Genomic DNA, 19,789 nt, shown 5'->3' on the forward strand with positions numbered 1-19,789 from the left:
ATAAATGTTGGGCTTTAAAAATATATCACTCTTCTGTTAACTTTCTAGAAATCATTAAAAAACAGACTGTAATAAATCTTGAATTTGGAAAACACCGACATTTGTGAAATAATTGTATTATGATGCAAATTCATTTACATTGAAATTCCAGGGATATGTTAGCAATTACCAGCGAGTTGTTAAAGAATTCTATCCTGAGAATCTCATTAGATAGCGATGCAAACTACACTTGTTATCATTCTGAGAACAAAGGGATCTTGAATGAGTAATCAATAGCAACTGGCAGAAAATGAGACATTAATTATGATCCTCTCTAGTGTTTTGTCTAAGACAAGATTTCATTAAATGCTTTGTGCAACCTGAATAGTTTCAAGTCATTACCAACATTTTGGACAATATCTTAATTGGGGAGGTGGTGGGGGGATGCACAGGGAAACAAAATAAAAGAAAACCTGAGATGCTTCTATTCCTTTCCTGAATCAATAAAAACACACTAGCCACCACTTGCTAACTGTTATGCTCATTCTTTTACAAGTCCCAAATCTTAAAATCTCAACATGGTCTCTTGAAAATTTAATTATCATTTTCTACACTTAAAGTGTCATGCAGGTTTGAGAAGATAATGACAGTCATCCATCAAATATATCCTGCCAACACAATCAGTCCAATCTTTCTGGTTTAAAAGCAAAAAAGAAAAAAGGAGAGAAAAGAAACTATGTACAATTAAATCAATAAACTTGGTAATTTAAGTTTCTCAATCTTCTTGAATTCTCAGTAAACAGAGGGAAATTTTACCATCTTACTATTTCATTTTCACTAGTATTTTCTCTGAACTGTTCTCCTGAATCCTGCATCGGCCAATGAAAAGATTTCAAAGTAGAAAGACCTGAGATGTACATCAATAAAGACTTCCTGGAAATAAAAGAATTACGAAAAGAAGCAGCTAAAATAAAAATAAAAGACATTTTAATATATCCAGTATTTAAATAACTGCAAACATGACATAATCCCTCCTTTTAGGATTTTACAGGCTTCCAAAGAATCCTGACTTTCAAAAATGCTATACGGTTATCATGAAGGCAGACTCCCATGAAGTTAGTAGTGAGCATACTCTGTCTTCTCTTGAGTGAGCAGTTTCTCTGACCATCTGAATTTGGAAACTTCCTTGACAAACAGGGCCCTCAAAGTCTTCCTGCAAAGGTACCACCAGTTAGCCTTTGAGTCTTTTCTTTTGTGAATACAAAAAGTCAGCTATGTGAAGTGCTAACCAATACTAGAAGAATAGTAGATAAAGATGTCATTTTCTTTTGCTTTTGTGTAAATGATGTTACGTGGTCCTAAGATTTTCAGTGGAGGTCTAATACTTTGAAGTCTCTCCCTTTTCCTTCAATGCTAGCTTTCACATACAGTAAATGAGTACCCACTCTTCCCCATTCCTTGAATTTTCAAGAATACAATTAAGAGTAACACAAAACCTAACAGAGCACTAGGCCTATAGTTGGGCTTGTAACACTTGTGAACTGAAACACTCCATACTGGATATCTTTTTAAAAATTAAACTCTTTATTTGGGAGGTTTCCAAATATAAAAAAAGAAAAGTAGGAGGAAAAAAAAAGTATAGTGAACCTTTATGTACTTTCCCCAGCTTCCACAACTGTCAGCATTCTGCTGCTCTTGCTTCATTTATTCTTTCATCTCTCTTGTTACACCCCCAAACTGACAACAATCCTTAATTATCATGTAATACCCAGTCTGTGGTCATCTCTTTTTTCATTTTCTTTTCCAGGATGGTGTCTAATCTCTAGCTATTATTTAACAGACTTCTTTCACCTAAAGTAAGTTTACAAAAGAAGTAAGTGACTTTTTGAAACAATATTTTCCAACAGCACTGAGTACCACCAAAAATAAATTAGCAAGTTTTTTGGAGGGAATAGAAACAAAAAAAACAATGATTTTTTCCCCTGCCAAGTTACCTCTGCATAATCTAACTCTCTCTGGCCTTTTAACTGAAGCAGGAAATTAAAACTGCCTATTGCCTCATACTTGAAGATGAGACATTCCTCTCACAAAACAATTTATTTTACCTCTGCTCCAAACAACTCACAAAGCCCAGAAGCTCACCCTGAAGGCAGCTGATGGTTTGTTACTCTTGCCAAAGTGCTCTTTCCTAGGTCACAAAATTCAAAACACTTTTTGAATGCCTACTGTGTGCCAACCACTGTACATCGCTCTTTCACATGCTATTTCATGAGTGAATCACTTCTTTGATAGCTTCAACATTTGATCCAACAGCCAGTTTTGCCTTCCTAACATTCCTAACTCCAACAATTCTCTATCACCATCGAATAATCTATTCCTGAAAAAATTCTGTTAGTCCGGGGAACCACTGGACTTCTGAATTTTTTAAGTCTAATATTCAACTCTGATATAACCCATTCTTACAGCACTATCATGTCCTTTTTACTGACTGCTCTTCTACAACATTTATAAACAGAAACCTCAATTACATAGAGCTGAGAGACCAGAAGAGCTCACACCCTGAAACCATAGCAGAGTCTAGTAAGAAGAAAGACTCTCCGTCTTTCCTAGAAAGGACTAAGCCAATGAAAAGCCTTGGACTCTTCTCTATAGCCCTCCCAGCTTCCTTTCCCCACCTCTGTAAAAGCTTCCTCTGTCCCTTGCAGTAGGGGACTTGCCTGTGGCTCACCATGGTTGCAGATTCTGAACTGCAGTTTTCTGCTGATCCTGAATAAATCCATCTTTGTTGGAGGAATACCTGGCAGTCTGCTTGTTTTAGGTTAACAACTGGGTGGCCCACAAGGGGACCAGACAAGACCCCAAAGGGCCCTGGGGCTGGTGAGCAAAAAACTGTGGTGCCCACAACTGAGCCCATTGCACTCACTGCTTTTCCTGCTGACCCTGAGGTTTGAAGGTATGTCTTTCTCCTGGATTCGGGCTTATGCCCTCTTTGTGTCTAAAGGTCTTCAGGCTTTATTTGGGATCTATTTTAAGATTCTGTCTCTGGTTAAGGCCTGTTCTGTACACAAGCCTGGCACTTCAGTCTGATTTTGAGAACAGACTGTTTCAGCTGAAGTTGGCTGGCTGAGAAGCTGTCTGCCCATTCCTTTGGGAACAGGGGCTGCTTCACTGAAACTGTGTTGGTTTAGCCGTTGGCCCATTCCTACGGAACAGGGGCTGTTCTCTGGAAACTGGCTGAAAAGCCTTCAGCCTAGATTCTTCAGGACCACACTGTTTCCTCAGAACTGGCTGATAATAGTTTGCTGACTGCTTGAGTTGCATGCTGTTTGAATTGAGCTGTTTGAGCATTTTGAAAATTATTCTTTTACTCTACAGAAAAATCTCAGAGAAATGGGATACCAGTTATCTCAATATTTTGAGGACACCTCCCCTTACAGGAACTACAGAGGATTTTATGTTTAAAAATCTTCCTTAGCACATTCTTAACTAAAAGGACCAACCTGACCAAAGGCAATTTATAGTATCAATGGCCATTATAGGGGAAACCTGAAACTCCCAAATTTAATTTCCTTAAAACTGAATTTGACTACAATAGCTTAAGAATTTTGAGAACTGAGTGGAATACCTACTTTAATTCGTATTTTGTGGCTTCTCAATGTTATCATAAGTCTAAAATTGTCTCTGCAAAATAAGATTTTAAGATAAGATTTCTCTTGTCAAATATCCCTTTTTCTCTGAAACTCTTCTTATTCCCTTTCTCTCTGAACTTGGCAGAACATCTCCCTTTAAAATTAAGCCTTCTGATGATCCACAGGCCAAAGCCTTAATTTCTTATATTCCCTGGACCAAAGCTGAAGTGAGAGCCATAGTCAAATACTTCCCCAAAGTAACTAAAGATCCTCACAGACTTGCTGAGGAAACCAACATAGTCATTCAAACTCATCAACATGGTTTCTCTAATTATATCAGCTAGTTTGTATGCTTGTTGAAGGCAAGACCCAGTAATGAATGAAAACTGCTAACTGGGAAAATCCTGAAAGTTCTCCAGAATTATAATCAGGACACCAGCCTACTAAACTCATCATACGATCAGGCTTTGGGCAATCATTAGGTGACTTCATCAAACAATTCCCGAGGGTTTCCCAAATCCCGTTGACTAGAAAAAAACTCAGACTTGCACACAAAAGTCTGATAAACCTGTTCATGACTATTACAATCGACTTCAGATTGTTTTTAAAGAAAATTCTGGTCTTCTTTCAGATGTTGATTCTACCTGGGGAGCTTTCAATTCTGTGTTTATTAATGGGCTGAACTGGGACCTCTCTTTTCTAGTAAAAAAGACCAGGATGAAATGGGAAACTAAGTCCACTCCAGATTTAGGTAATCTGGTAAACCACCTTCTCTTTGCATTTTAGATGAGTCACCTAAAAGGAAGATTGACAAAATTCTTAACCTTCAACGCTAGCAAATGAAGGCTCCGAAACAAAACCAAAATCCTCCTAGATTTTGCTATTATTGCAAAAAGTCAGGACACTGAAAAAGAGATTGTTATAAAAATGTAAGTGCTTTAGGCACCTTCATAACTAGCCTTTCCAACATCCTGCCAATTCTCAGTGGTGGGGCTCTGAGGAACTTTAGGGGCTCTTCCCCATTCTGCCTCTTAATCATCTTGGAGAAATGTTTCTCCAGATTTGGGATGAATCTCTTCCAGTTCTAACTGACATCAGAGCCACAGTCTTAGTGCTCAATTCCACTACTATTAAGCAGTCTCTGCCTCAGAGTACTGAAACAATTCAAATAGTGAGCACCTCTACTGAATCTCAAAAGTTCCTTCTCTGAACATACTCCCTTCTGTTTAGGCCCAACAGGCTTATATCTTAACCAAGGACAAAGTTGTCAATACTTATACTGATAGTAGATATGTATTTAGAGTAGCTCATGATTTAGAAATGTTGTGGAAGCAATGTGATTTCTTTACTTTCAGCAGGAATAAAAATGTCCCCTATGTTTAGGAATTATTAGATGCAATACTTTTACTTGCCACTTGAGCTATTATTAAGATTCTGGGGGCATTCTAAACTTGACTCACTGGAAGCTGAGGGAAATCACCTTGCTGATTGTGCCACAAGAAATCCTGTCCTTAAAGGGACCACCAGCAGCCAAACCTCTTTCATAGTCCAAAGGGATACTCCTCCAAATGATAACTCACAAAAACTAGCTATAGGAATACAATTAGCCTCAGAAAAGGAAAAACAAGATTAGGAATTCAGTAACTGTTGGTTTGATAAAAAGAGAAAGCTCTGGTTGGACCAAATAACAGCCCAGTCCTAGTGGAGACTCTAAAATTCCCACTCTTCACCACTGTATACACATTAAACCATTGGTCTACTGACAAAATGATTCCTCATTTAATTGGTGGGAAAATTAAAACATGTACAAAACCATACAGATGGATGTCAATAGTAATTTCGGGTCTCCAACCTCAGACAGATCGTCAATACTTCTTGGAAAGCTTTTCACTTGTCACTAGAGAACTCATGGAATTAGAAGAAAATCTTCAGGTCTTTTACTTAAATCTAAAAACAGAAGCTGTAATCCCACTATTATAAAAATCCCAGTACTGTGAATGTCTAGCCTCTGCTCAAATACAATCACCGAGAGGAAAGTTACTATCTGCCAAGGCTAAATATTCCATCCGCTATACTATGAGAACACTCCTTATACTAAGTTAAAATCAGGATTGCTTAACTCCTACATATTGTCCAAAGTTTTAACCTTAGAAGTTATAGAACAAGTTAAATTATGCTTCAAATATTTGAAGATGTTTCTTATGTTACTGGTGTCCTCCCTTCTTCAAACGGAACAACCCTGAGTCCGTCAATCATTCTCTAAATGCTAGAGTTGCAAGTTACTTTACTATTTGCAAGTTCTTCTCTGAATGAATTTACTTACACCTGCTTTGAAACACACTTGCTCAGAATGGCCTACAATGTCAACTACCTTGTTCTAAACATTATGTTCTAATAATTCAGCCTAAGCCTAAGGTCCGTATTATTAGGTTAGTTGTTATGTAAAGAAATATCCAAACTCCTCTTTGAAGCAACTAGATTTAATTAATCCTCTTGGGGGAATGGCATATCAGTATAGGATTGGCTACATATGAAAACCTTGATTTTCTTAATTGTCAAAAACATACACCTGCGTAGGAAAAAAATCATGCTTTGATGGAATATTATGCATTATTTGGAGCAGGGTCAGTTCAGTTAGCGGCCAGATAGAAAACATTCAAATTTTGTGAGCCATACTGCCTCTGTTGTAACTACTCAATTCCATTTTTGTAGCAAGAGAGGAGCCACAGCCAATATGTAATAAATGAGCATGGCTATGTTCTAATAAAACCATTCACACACAAATACACACACACACACACACACACACACACACAAAACCCAAAAAGGGTGGAGATACTTGGCTGGTAGCCATAGTTTGCTGACCACTGGTCTAGAGCACACCTTTCCAGGTTATCTGATCTTCATTCTAAGGGAGCTATTTACAACCTTCCAAATTACAGATAACTGGAAGCAACGCAAAATAATTCTTTTATGTATACCTGCAAAAAAATTCTGCCCAATGAAGATCAGATGAACAACCCTTCCCCACCCTCAATATCTCTACCACCCTCCTTTAAAGAAAAAATGGTCTTGTCTCCAACTGAACATTAATTTCCTTAATTTTGATCTATGAATGTCTGTTGTGAACTGGTTCTAATACTTTACAAATTTCTTCACTCATGAGATAAAATCTATATACATGTTCATTTTTATATCTATAGGAGTTATTATCTTATTTTTATTAAATTATCTTACAATACCTGCAATGTGCTGTTGTTATGTAACTAAGATCTGTCTAAACTACCTATCCCATTGTTCTTCATATGTAGCCTAGAGCAATACCATCTCCCCTTGTCTCCAGTTTATAAATTCTCTCGTAAATCATAAGCCACCGCTTAACTTTTCTAAGTAACACCTGTATTTTTCATCATGCCAATGTCCAATTCCAAACCCTTACAGGATAAAATACAAACTCTTCAGTTAGGCATTCAAAATTCATCATCCTTATAATTCAAACATCTCACACTATTCCCTTAAATAAATAATCAATTCAAGCCAAACTAAAATGCTACTATTCCTAGAATTCACATTCACTTTTTTCTTCATTCAAAATGTTATTAATTAATACATTTTATTTGTCAGGCACACAGTTAGATGCTGGAAATGCAACAAACAAGCAGCCAACGACCCTGCCCTCAAAAAGCTTGTATTTTGGGTGGGAGAAGATTCAGGAAGAAGCTAGAAGATGTGCTGAATACTGCTGCCTCTCTCTCACTGGTCATCCGTCCTCTCCCCCCAAGACGCTTTCTTGTTCACTCTGTCAGCTCTTACCCACCTTCCAGTATCTTAGAGTTCTATCCTTCCTTTGTAAAATCTGTATGAAAACCACATTCATTTCTCTGAGTTCTAACTTATAATCTATGCTACTTGAGATTTAATATGAATCATCTTATCATTTTAGTTTATTTTCTGTGTGTACACAGTTGGTCTTCTCAAGTAGAATGTAAGGTTCCTGAGGACTCATACTAATTCTTTTATTCTCCTGCCTGGCCCAGTTCCTGACACATGATAAAGTAAGCAAATACTAGTTGATTTGATTCTCTACCTTTTAAACAAGCCTTGTCATGTATGAAATTGTTTCCTTGTCATTTTCTCACCCAGTAAGAAAAAAAGCATGAGAAAAAAACGAAGCATTTAATTTTAAGTCAATGTGTCTGCCTAAAACGGAAGTGGCAACAATTTCTCAGAACTGGGAATGCTACAATTTCTAAGGGCACAACAGTCCTTTACGGAATAAGGGATTCTTTTTACTAAGAATAAAATAAAACACACTAAGATTACAAAAATATGGTCAACAAAATGTTAAAATACAATGAGCACATTATGTTGTGGGATGCAGATTTGTGTAGTAAGTCCTATGAAATCAATGAAAAACTCCTATTATTTAAATAAAAATGTGTTTAAAAGAAAGCAAATCATTTGAAATACTTCTTAAGGAATTCATTTTGAATTTATTTTAAATTTATTGAAGTTTGTAAAAGAACTGCCTCAAACCCAACTATATCTAGAGAGTAAACAATTAGGGATACTGAAATAGTTTAAAAATGTATTAAAAACTCCATTTTAACAATTTAAAAACTTAATTTTAAGAGTAAAAGAATGATGGAGTTCAGGATACACCACCACAAAATATGGTACCTTGGCATATTGAATATTTTAAGCTGAAGAGTTTGAGAAACTAGCAGAAACAGGAAGGTTTTCTGACACCCTCTAGCCCCACCCGACTCTAGCCCTTCTTGCCTGAAACAGGCCATAACATCCTCCTGTTAAATGTGCCCTCCATATCTATCTTGAATAATTTTTTGCTTTTAGTGTGGAAGAAGGGCTAACGTTCATATTTATCCATATGAATATCCATTTGTTACTGCCTTTTATTAAAAATCTTTCCTTTCCCTATTGGAATACTTTGGCAAGCACTGTGGAAAATCAAATGAACTGCCTAAGTATGGCTGTACTTCTGGACTGTATACTGTTCCGACGTCATGTCTCAATCACACCAGTACCGTGCTGCTTAATTATTATAGCTTTATTCTAAGTCTTCTGTCAGAGTCCAGCAGCATAAATTTTCCAACTTTGCTCTTCACTTTCCAAGACTGCTTTGGGTATTCTAGGTCTTTTGTATTTCCAAAGAAATTTTAAAGCCAGTTTGTAAATTCCTAAACAAACACACAAAAAATCCTGGAAGGGTTATAACTGGGATTGCATCTAATCTATAGATTTATTTGTGAAGAACTGATATTTTAAGAATATTGTCTTTCTATTTAAGAACATGGGACATCTTTGCATTTGCTGAGGTCTTTTAAAATTTCCCCAAGCAATGTTTAGTAGTTTAGCGGTTTTCAGTGGTTTTGCATGTCTTTTGTTAATACTAAGTATTTGAGTAAAGTTTCTTAGATTACTGTAAATTGTACTTCATTTCATTAAAAAAAAAAACGAGCTGTTCTTTACATACAATAAAATCTTCAGATCTTAAGTATGACTCAGTCAGTTTTGATGAATGCATATTAAGACTTAAGATGTTTCTATCACCTCAGAAATAAGGTACCTTCACAAAAGAACCCTTCTCCCAGGGGCTACTGTTGATTTGATTTTTATCAACACAAGATAGTTTTGCCTATTGTATCAGTTCATATAAATGAAGTCATACTGTAATTTTGAGATTTGGCCTCTTCCACTTAGTGTAACATTATTGAGATCATCAGATCACTCCATTTTATCACTTAATAGCATTCAATCTATGAATATAACAAAAGTCATTTATCCACTCTCTTGTTGATGAACATCTGGGTTGCCTCCAGTTTTAGGCTATAATGAATAAAGCTGCTATGAACATTTCTGATGAAAGCTTCTGATGAACAATGTTTTCATTTCTCTTGGATAAACAACTGGGAGTAAAACTGCTGAGTCACAGGGTAGATTCATATTTAACTTTATAAAAGTGCCAAAAAGTTTTCTAAAGTCATTGTACTATTTTACAGTCCAACTTGCACTTTTAATTTTACCTCTTTAAAAATGTTAGCTATTCTGGTAGATGTGTACTGTCAAGTCACTGTGGTTTTAATTTTCAAGTACTTGATAACTAATAATGCGGAACAGTTTTTAAATGTACTGATTGTCCATTTGTATATCTCCTTTTTTACATTTTTCAGTTTTATTAGATAGAATTGTTACAATTTGACAGCACATATACAATATATTGCATGTAAATATATATATACAACATACTACACATATTTTAAAAAATTTGCATATAAGTACTCTTCATTGTTTCTAAGAACATTTAGAGCTTTAGCTTTTTAAACTTACATAGTTATCAAAGGAATAAAGCCAATCACAAAATAAGAATTAGTTTAAAAAGATACATATACTCCGCTATTAAGAGCAATATTTTTAATTGCCATGATGTGGAAGCATCCTAAGTGCACATCAATAGATGAATGGATAAAGACAACGCAGCATATATATGTAATGGAATACAACTCACCTCTAAGAAAGGATATTTAGCCATTTGTGGCCCTTCATTCACTTTTATTTTCACTTCAAAAACCATAATTTTATAACTGGCATAAACATTTCCATTGCATCAAAAACAACAAAATATCTAGAAATATACTTAATCAAGGAGGTTACCTACACTCTGAAAACTGTACAACACTGATGAAGGAAACTGAAGGTGATACAAAGAAATGGAAAGATATCTTGTGCTCTTGGACTGGAAAAATGAACATTATCAAAATGGTTGTACTACCCAAAGCAATCTGCAAATCCAATGCAACCCCTGTCAAAAAAAACTCACATTTTTCACAGAACTAGAACAAACAATTCCAAAATTTATATGGAACTATAAAAGACACCGAGATCGCCAAAGCAATCTTTTGTAGGTTTTTATTCCCTTTTCTTTCTTCTTCTTGTTCTCTTTTCTCATGGTTTGATGACTTGAGAAGGTCCTTTAACATTTGTAAAGCTGGTTTGGTGATGTTGAATTCTTTTAGCTTTTATCTGTGAAGCTTTTGATTTCTCCATCAAATCTGAATGAGAGCCTTGCTGAATGGATAGAGTATCCTTGGTTGTAAGCTTTCCCCTTTCATCATTTTAAATACATCATGCCACTCCCTTGTGGCCGGTAGAGCTCCTGCTGAAAAATCAGCTGATAATTTTATGGGAGTTCCCTTGTATGTTATTTGTTGCTTTTCTCTTGCTAATTTTAGTATTTTCTCCTTATCCTTAATTGTTGTCAATTTGATGACTATGTGCCTTGGTGTGTTCCTCTATGGGTTGATCCTGTGTGGAACTCTGCTTCCTGGACTTGGGTGACTGTTTTCTTTTCCAAGTTGGGGAAGTTTTCAATTATTATCTCTTCAAAAATTGTCTCAGGTTCTTTCTCTCTCTCTTTCTGGGACCCCTATAATGCAAATATTAGTGTGTTTCATGTTGTCCCAGAGTTCTCTTAAACGTTCCTTGTTTCTTTTCATTCTTAGTTTTCTTTTTTCTGTTCTGCATTAGTGATTTCCACTAATCTGTCTTCTAGCTCACTGATCTGTTCTTTTGCCTCATTTAGTCTTTTCTTGGTTCCTTCAAGTGTGTTATTCATTTCAGTGATTTTATTCTTCAACTCTGTTTGGATATTCTTTTTATTTCCCAACTCTTTGCTAAAAACTTCACTCTGTGCATCTATACTCTTCGTGAGTTCTCTGAACATCTCTGCCATCATTACTTTAAACTCTTTCTCAAGTAAATTGACTATCTCCTCATCAAGTGAATTACTTCTTCTGGGATTTTATCTTGTGACTTGGCCTGGGAGATATTCCTCTGCTGCCTCATATTGTCTATCTTTCTATTTGTATTTTTAGGTAGGTTAGTTACATTTCTCGACCTTGGAGAGGTGACCCTCTGTGGGAGACGTCCTATGCATCCCAGCAGTACACTCCTCTCTTGTCACCTAAGGGGTCCAGCTGGTCCCAGTGTGGAGTCTGCCTGTGTTTGTGGATTCCTTCCACAGGCTTTGGGATTGTTGTTTTCTTATTTCTGGTATCTGCCCCCTGGTGGGTGAGGCTGGACTGGAGGCTTATGCAGGTTTCCTGGCAGGAGGAGCCTGCCCACTGCCGGGGGAAGCTTGGTTCTGGACCTCTGGTGGGTAAGGCTGTGTCTAGAGGCCTTTGTAGCTTAGGAAGTCTGCTGATGGGTGGGGCTGTGTTCCTACCCTGCATATTGTTTGGCCTGAGTCTTCCCTACAGGCTATTGGGTGGGGCTAGGTCGCGGTGTTAATGATCCAATCAAGATTTCAGCCTCTAGGAAAGCTCCTGTAATGAACATTCCCAAAATGTCCACCACCAGCTTTTATGTCCCCTGGGTGAGCCACAGCCATCCCCTACATTCCCTGGAGACCTTCCAAAACCAGCAGGCAGGCTGATCTGGCCCCAGTTCTTATGAAATCACTGCCTCTGACCTTGGACCTGGCGCACGTGAGAATCCGTACACCTGTTAAGAAAATGAAGTCTCCGTTTCCCCTAGTCCCACGGGGCTCCTAGAGTTAAGCCTTCAAAACCAGATGTCCTGGGGTCTCCTCCTCTTAATGTTGGAACCCTGGGCTGAAGAGCCTGACGTGGGGCTCAGACCTCTCACTCCTGTGGGAGGGCCTCTGTGACTTAATTATTCTTCAGCTTGTGGGTCACCCACCTGGGGGGTATGGGGTCTGATTATATCGTGGGCATGCCCCTCTTACCGTCCTGCTGTGGTTCCCTCTTTATGTTTCCAGTTGAAGATCTTTCCTGCAGGTTCCAGTCTTTTTTTCGATGGTTGTTTACCAGTCAGCTGTGGTTTTGTTGTAGTCATGAGGAGACGTGAGCTCGTGGTCCTACCACTCTGCCATCTTGACCAGAAATCCTGCATTTGCATATTTTCTTTTGTGAAGTGTCTACTCAAGTGTTTTGGCCATTTTTAAAAATTGGGTTGCTTCTTTGTCAATGATCATTATATATTCTACACTGAAGTCCTTTGTCAGATATATGTGTTGCTAATACTTTCTCCTATTCTGTGGCTTCTCTTTTCCTTTTCTTGATGGTGTTTTTGGATGAACACAGTTTTAAATTGTAACTAAGTTCAATTCATCGACTTTTCTTTCATGTTATATGCTTTCTGTACCTTCCCTAAAATTTTTTTATTTACCCTGAAGCAGCAAAGATATTAATTTATTTTCTCCCTAGTACCTTTATTATTTTAGTTTTCATCTTTAAATCCATGATCCATTTCAAATTTATGTTTATATATGATGTAAGGTAGAGTGGAAGTCCTTTTTTTTTTTCCACCTATGTTGCTATACAGTTCTTCCAGCACCATATAGTAAAAAGAGATCTTTCTTTTCTCACTGAACTGCTGGGGTGCTTTAATCAAACATCATTTGCCATATAGGTGTGGGTCCCTTTCTGGACTTCTTTTTCATTCCATGATCTTTTTGTCAGTTTTTATACAAAAACTGCGCTGTCTTGATTACTTTTGCTTTATAGAAAGTTAGGTAAAGTAAGTCCTTCCTCCTTTCCTCTTTTCCAAGATTCCTTTGGCTCTTCTTAATCCTATTCCTTTTCAAATCAACTTTTAAATAATCTTGTCAATGTTCTTAATTCAGTAATTCTTACTGGGACTGCATTCAACTGATAGCCCAGTGGAACTATCATCTAAATAATACTGAGTATTTCAATTCATGAACATGGTGTATCTCCCTATTTATTTAAATCTTCTTTGAGTTTTCTCACAAGTATTTTATAGTTTTCATTGTTGAAGCTTTATAGTCTTTTGTCAAATTTATCCCTTGGTACTTTATGCTTTTTGATGTGACTATAAATAGTACTATTTTGATAATTTCATTTTTTAATTGTTCATTGTGATTGTACAGAAATACAATTTATCTATCTATCTATCTATCTATCTATCTATCTATCTATCTATCTATCTTTAGATTGGCTATGTAACCTGTGACATAACTAAAACTTATTAGTTCTAGAAATTTTCCTTGATGATTTCTTAGGATTTCTCATGTACACAAACATACCATTTGCAAATTCAGCTTAATTTGTTGTATTCCTATTTTTACGCCTTTTTTTTTCTTGCCTTATTACACTGGCTAGAACATAAAATTCAAGTGATGAGAGTGGAAATTCTTACTTATGCCTAATATTAGGGGAAAAACATTTAGTCTTTCACCTTTAAGCATGCTGTTACTTAAAAGCTATAGATCTTTCATGCAAGCCTTTTATCAAATTGAGGAAGCTGCTTTCTATGCTTAGTTTGTAGAGGTTTTATTATGAATATTTTATTCTGTTGAATACTTTTTCTACATCTATGGAAATGATCATATTGTTTTTCTCCTTAATTCTGTTCATGTGTTGAACAACACTGGTTGATTTTCAACAATTAAGCTAAATTTTCATTTCTGGTACAAACCACACATGCATTTTAACTATCAGGGTATTGCTTACCTTGTAAAATGAACTGCAATGCATTACCCCTCCTCTACTTTTTTTTAAACAGTTTATGTAAGGTTGGTATTTTTTCCCCTATGCATCTAAAGGAATTCACCAATGAATACAATGATATGACCCTCAAGCTTTCTTTGGAAAAATTTTTGAGATAAACTTATTTGCATTAATAGACACAGAGCTATTCAGACTTTGTTTCATCTTGTCTCTTTCTGGTAAGAATTTTCAAGAAATTTGCTTATTTCACCTGAGTTGTCAAATTTATTGAATTAAGATATTCTGAGTATTTCCTTATTATTCTTTTAATGTATATACAATTTATACATTTACAGTGATAACCTCTCTCCCATTATAGATGTTGGTAACTGGTATTCTTTCCCCATTTGCTCTCCCCCTTTGTTTAAATTAGTTTAGCTAAGAATTATTAATTTTGTGGGTCTTCTCAAATAACCAAATTTTAGCTTGGTTAGCTTTTTCTATTATTTGTGTTGTATTACATTGATTTCTGCTCTCAACTGTATTGTTTTCTCCCTTCTTCCTATTTTATGCTTCTTTTTCTAGCTTCATAGAGCAGAATCATTAGGTTATGCACTACAGATCTTCTTTTCAAATACAAGCATTTAGAGCTACACCTTTTTCCCCAAAGCACTGGTGTAACTGCACGAACAAATTTTTTTAATATCATATATCATTATAATTTAGTTAGAAATACTTTCTAAATTCCCCTGTGATTTCTTTTCAAAACCATGGATTATTTAGGCATGGGTTGTTTCACTTCCACATATTTGGTGTTTTCCTAAGTATCTTACTAATTTCTAATTTAATTCTTTTGTGGTCAGAAAAGACTCTATGATTTTAAACCTTTTCAACTTATTGACATTGGTTTAAAAATCAGCATATGATTCAATCCTGTTGAATGTAATATGTACCCTTGAAAGGAATTTATATTCTTCAGTTGCTGGGAATAGAAGTATTAATTAGATAAAGACAGTTTATATGGTTCATTTAGTTCTATGTCTTTACTAAGTTTTTGTCTAGTTATTCTGTTCAACTGCTGAGAGAGAGGCATTTAGATCTTCAACTATGGTCGTGAATTTATTTCAATCTTTAATTATACCAATTTTTGGTTCATTTATTTTGAAGCACTGTTGTTACACATTTATCATTGTTTTATCTTCCTTATGTAATGACTCATCATTTTATCATTTTCAAGTGTCTGTATATAATGGGATTGACAATAATGGAAAAAGAGGACGATAAAAAAGCAAATGATATAGGTAAATTTCCAAATAATTGTTAACTGAGTTTTTTGAGTTAACCATCATTTTTTTCAATGGTAAAATATCTTAACTCTGATGAAAATTAAATCCCTTGGGGAAAAAACAAGACCCTGCCTCTTCCAGGTTTGAACACTTCGAGAGAAACTTACACAAACAACTTGAATGAATACTTGTTTAAAAGGTATCAATGAGAAACTTTCATAATCGTAAAAGGATTTTTCACTTCATGGTGGCAGTTACTAAAGTATTATACCTACTGCTAATAAAGATGTTGGCTTTTACATTCCGTGTTGAATCAAAAAAAAAAATTCAATAGCAGAATGATCTATCAACGTTTCCAGTAATACTGCTACACCAGTTTCCTTTTAATGGCTCATCAGTTATGCAATTGCTGTGAAGGTAATATGAGGAGACTCATTTAGTGACATATTATTACATCATCTTAACATGAAGTAAGGCCCATCAGGCATTATTAAATTAGCCTGAATTTTGCAGTATGTCAGCAGCATTTTATGTACATTAATAGCAGAGTTAATGTTCCTTGGGGGATTTTGTTGAAGACAAATGGTTTTAAAGTGGCATTTGGATGTAATTTTTTAGTCACTGTATGTTTTTCCTTCTATTATCTCTGTGTGGTTAAGATTGTTATGTTGCTTGTGAATAGGTAAGACAAAATGGCACCCAAGTATTAGTTGTTTCAGTGTATTTTTTTCTTCTCTGATCCGTTATAATAAGTACTGTTTGGAATACAGGTTTTTCTCTGAATGGAGTTACACATCTTTTTTCACTCTTGAATTTCCTTAGTTTACTACTTAGGCCTCAAATAAGCTGGTGTGATCCATCATAATTTCTCCCAGCAACTCCAGCATAGGCAGAGCTAAATAACAATAATAAATAGCAATGTTGCTGTTCCTTTCACAGTAAGCAATCCTTTTACTTATTTTAAGAGCCCTCTGGTCTTCACTGATGCCATTTATCCTTGCAGCAGTATAGTCTTCTTTCCTCTGTGCTGAATTTTGGGCTTCTTCTTTGGGGCTCATACACTACTTCTGTGAATTCTTCAAATCTTTACCTCATTTGAATACATCTTGTATGGAGCAATTTCGTTATTTTAGATTTCATACATTCCAATAACCTTGTTCTCTTTCCCATATGCCTGCCTGATCTCTCCAACATGTAATAAACAATTATTAAATGGTGATCTTGCAGTTTCTTCTTTTTCAGTACTCTATATATGCTTATATTTGAAGTACACAGAGGAATTTGGTTTCTCAAAGCATAATCCCCAGTCCATGTGAATTAAAATCAACTAGAGCACTTTTTAAAAAGTAAATACTGAGGTCCTTCTTTGACTGAACAAATTAAAATGGGAGGGAGGTAAGAGATTCTAATGCTGCAGTATAATTATATCATAAGATGAGTTTAGAAGGTTTACCACTTGCTAGAGCAGCCTTGAGCAAATTACTGAATATCTCTGGAGAACACTCATTTTCTAACCTGCAAAATGGGTGTGTTAAAAGGATTAAATATGATCATGTTTAACTCAATGCCTGGCTTAGTTACCGCTCAGTAAATGATAGCAATTGTTATTAGAGTGCTATGCATCTATGTTTAAAATAAATGTTTTTGATATGAGAATTAAATCTGGTATAAACACATATCAATCCTTGGCAAAAATGTTAAGATTCATCTTTGCAAAATTGGAGAATTATATAAATAGAACTTACTACTGATTCTAACTAAATAGCAATACCTTTGCCAAGAGAGTATTAAAAAATATAAGTGAAAGATCCTTAATTAATATAAGTATTAACTCTAATTTAATACATGCAGCTGTAGTTTCAAAGATCTTACAGTAGTTTTTTTCCTTAAGTATGAACATTAGACAAGTGGCTCTCAATCTTTTGGTCTCTTAAAAATAATATTAAGGACTCAAAATAGCTTTTTTTTGGGTGGATTATATGAATTGAAAACATTTAAAAATATGTATTTATTTTGTAAAATACTTCCACTGGTACACGTAGTTCAGCTTTCAGAGACTTAATAAAGGAGGTGGACAAGAACTGATAATTCTATTTTTCTTTTTTTTAAAATTAGTAGTAACACAAATTTTAGTATCAAAGACACTATCTTAAGACCTTAGATATATATCACATCATTTCAATTCTGTGTTGATTTTGCACTTTGGTGAATGCAAGATTCACAAAGTTCAATGTATTATATAAAAACTACTAAGAAGCAGAGCCATAAGTAAAAATCTAGCTTTCTGATTCCTCTAAAAAATACAGCTTAAGTCTTTACATTAATACATTGACTTTCGCTTTTAAAACATGATTAAATGAAAGACACAGGCACTCTAAGATGAAAGTAATAGCAACAACCATATCACCGCATCTCTTTCCCTGAGAGTACCTTTCCTCAACATAAAGAAAAATTTCAAATCTCTACTAAGAAAAATAAAGGAAAAGTTGACAAGTAATGGAGGAATACACCAAGCTTCTAGATGGAGAGATTATACACAATAAAGATGCCAGTTTTTCCTAAATTCATTTAAGATTTGCATAAGCCCAGTTAAAAAATTACCAAAAAAAAGAATTTGTAACTTAAAAAAATGACTAATCCATGAATATTTGGAAGTTTAAAAAAGAGAAGAACTGCTTTACTAAGTAGTAAAATAAATGGTCAAAATATGGAAAGTAGTCTAGTCCTGCTGAAAGAATAGAACAGGTGGGAATAACAGGCAGGGAGACCAACAGACCAGAACATATGGTAGGTACAGCCCTCCTTCATGGTAATTATTGGAACTAATATCTTCACCTACGCAAAGACATTCTTATTATTCTTAGGTTGTCTTTATTGGCTACAACATTCTTACTCCTTTTAGCATATGCTGTAGATATTTTTTTTTCTGTAAGAATCCCCAGTTTTAGTATTATTTCTTAGAACAGATTACTAGCAGTAGTATAGATGAACATATTTGAGGTTTATAATATATAGTGTTTATATTCTAAAGATCATAATAATTTACAGTTACTCTTTAGTGTAAGAGTTTCTATTTCACAGCACTGGGTGCTCTTTTAATGGACTGTACCATACATAAATGGAAAACAGATATTGTCTCACCAATTTGCATTTTTTTGTTGTTGTTGCTAATTCTATTTTTCAAATGAGGAAATCAATGCAGAGATGGGATTTAAAGTTAAATGACTTGTCATAGGACCACAGGTCAGTAACTTGTAGAGACAGAATCTCAAACTAGGTCTTCTGACTCTGAATGGCACAATTATTGGATATGTATTAAATGAAGTGGTATGTTAGTATGACAGTTAAATGCTCACGTCTGAAGTTAGGCTGGGTCTGAAAAAAGGTATGCAGACAGCAGAAAACTAATTTAATATATTCTGTGTTTCCTTTGTATGCTTTTTGGCTTGATTCTGATGGGAGTCTGCAGGTGAACTGAGTGTTTTGGATTCTCAGCATAAAGATATGGGGAAAGAAGCAGAGAAGACAGTCATTAGTAGAAATGCAACATGCAAAGGAATATAGAAAAGCTGAAAGAAAGTTTACAAGTCCAAAAGACCATAGGAAGCTCAAAAACTTGTTTGGATATAGATTGAAATGAACACACTTCCAACATTATAAAGTTTAACATAGTCAAGCTACACAGAGCAATTTTATGTTCTTCATGTAATACACCAGCAACTCTGTTCTTTTTATGAAGAAATAAGCAAAAATCATTTTCAGAAATCAGAATTTTGGAAGAGAGTAGGAAGATAACTACTTTTTTTGTCTCTAGTTAAAATGGAGGTGAGTTATGAAATTCTCTGATGATAGAGAAAGATGGTCTGGTAAATTGTGGAAGGGAAATCATTTTAAGCAGAGGAGCAGAAGAAAAGAAAATGTTTAATTACTAAAAACCCACCACATTAGTCACCAGTTAAAAGCACACATAATGGTGACATAAATTGGATAAATTTCTAATTCCCCTATTAAAAGTCTTTATTTACATGTTAAAAAATTATCTCACTGCTTTTGTATTTATTAAACTTACTTGACAGCCTGGTAATCCGGTGTCTCTGCTATACAAGGAAAATGAGCCTCTCTCTGACGTTTTTCCTATAAAACAAAGAAAAAAATTTTATATAAAAACTCTCATTTACTGACACACAATTCAACTAGAACATTCACGGAAGTACAGAGAACAAATGAAAAACAAGAAGACAAAAATCCAGTAAATAAAGTTTGAAAAGCTTACTACCATTCCAGTCAGTTTAACAGTCAAATTCTAACTTTCTAGATGAAACAGCATGCATTTTATTAAATACTTTCTTTTCATTGTGAAACAATGCAAAAATATTCAAAAGGATGGACGTCTATTTAACCAACA

General features: G+C 35.1%; 1 protein-coding gene across 6 annotated transcripts in view; it reads right to left on the reverse strand.

Moving 5' to 3' along the window:
* Positions 1 to 19,789, reverse strand: part of TCF12 (transcription factor 12) — a 326,023-nt gene that overhangs the window by 86,998 nt on the left and 219,236 nt on the right. For all 6 annotated transcript variants that reach the window (XM_072962351.1, XM_072962350.1, XM_072962348.1 and 3 more), the window contains one exon: positions 19,454 to 19,518. In XM_072962351.1, coding sequence (XP_072818452.1) covers positions 19,454 to 19,518 — 65 coding nt within the window. The remainder of the gene's footprint in view (positions 1 to 19,453; positions 19,519 to 19,789) is intronic.

Source organism: Vicugna pacos, chromosome 6, assembly GCF_048564905.1.
Source record: "Vicugna pacos chromosome 6, VicPac4, whole genome shotgun sequence".
Lineage (NCBI taxonomy): Eukaryota > Metazoa > Chordata > Mammalia > Artiodactyla > Camelidae > Vicugna > Vicugna pacos.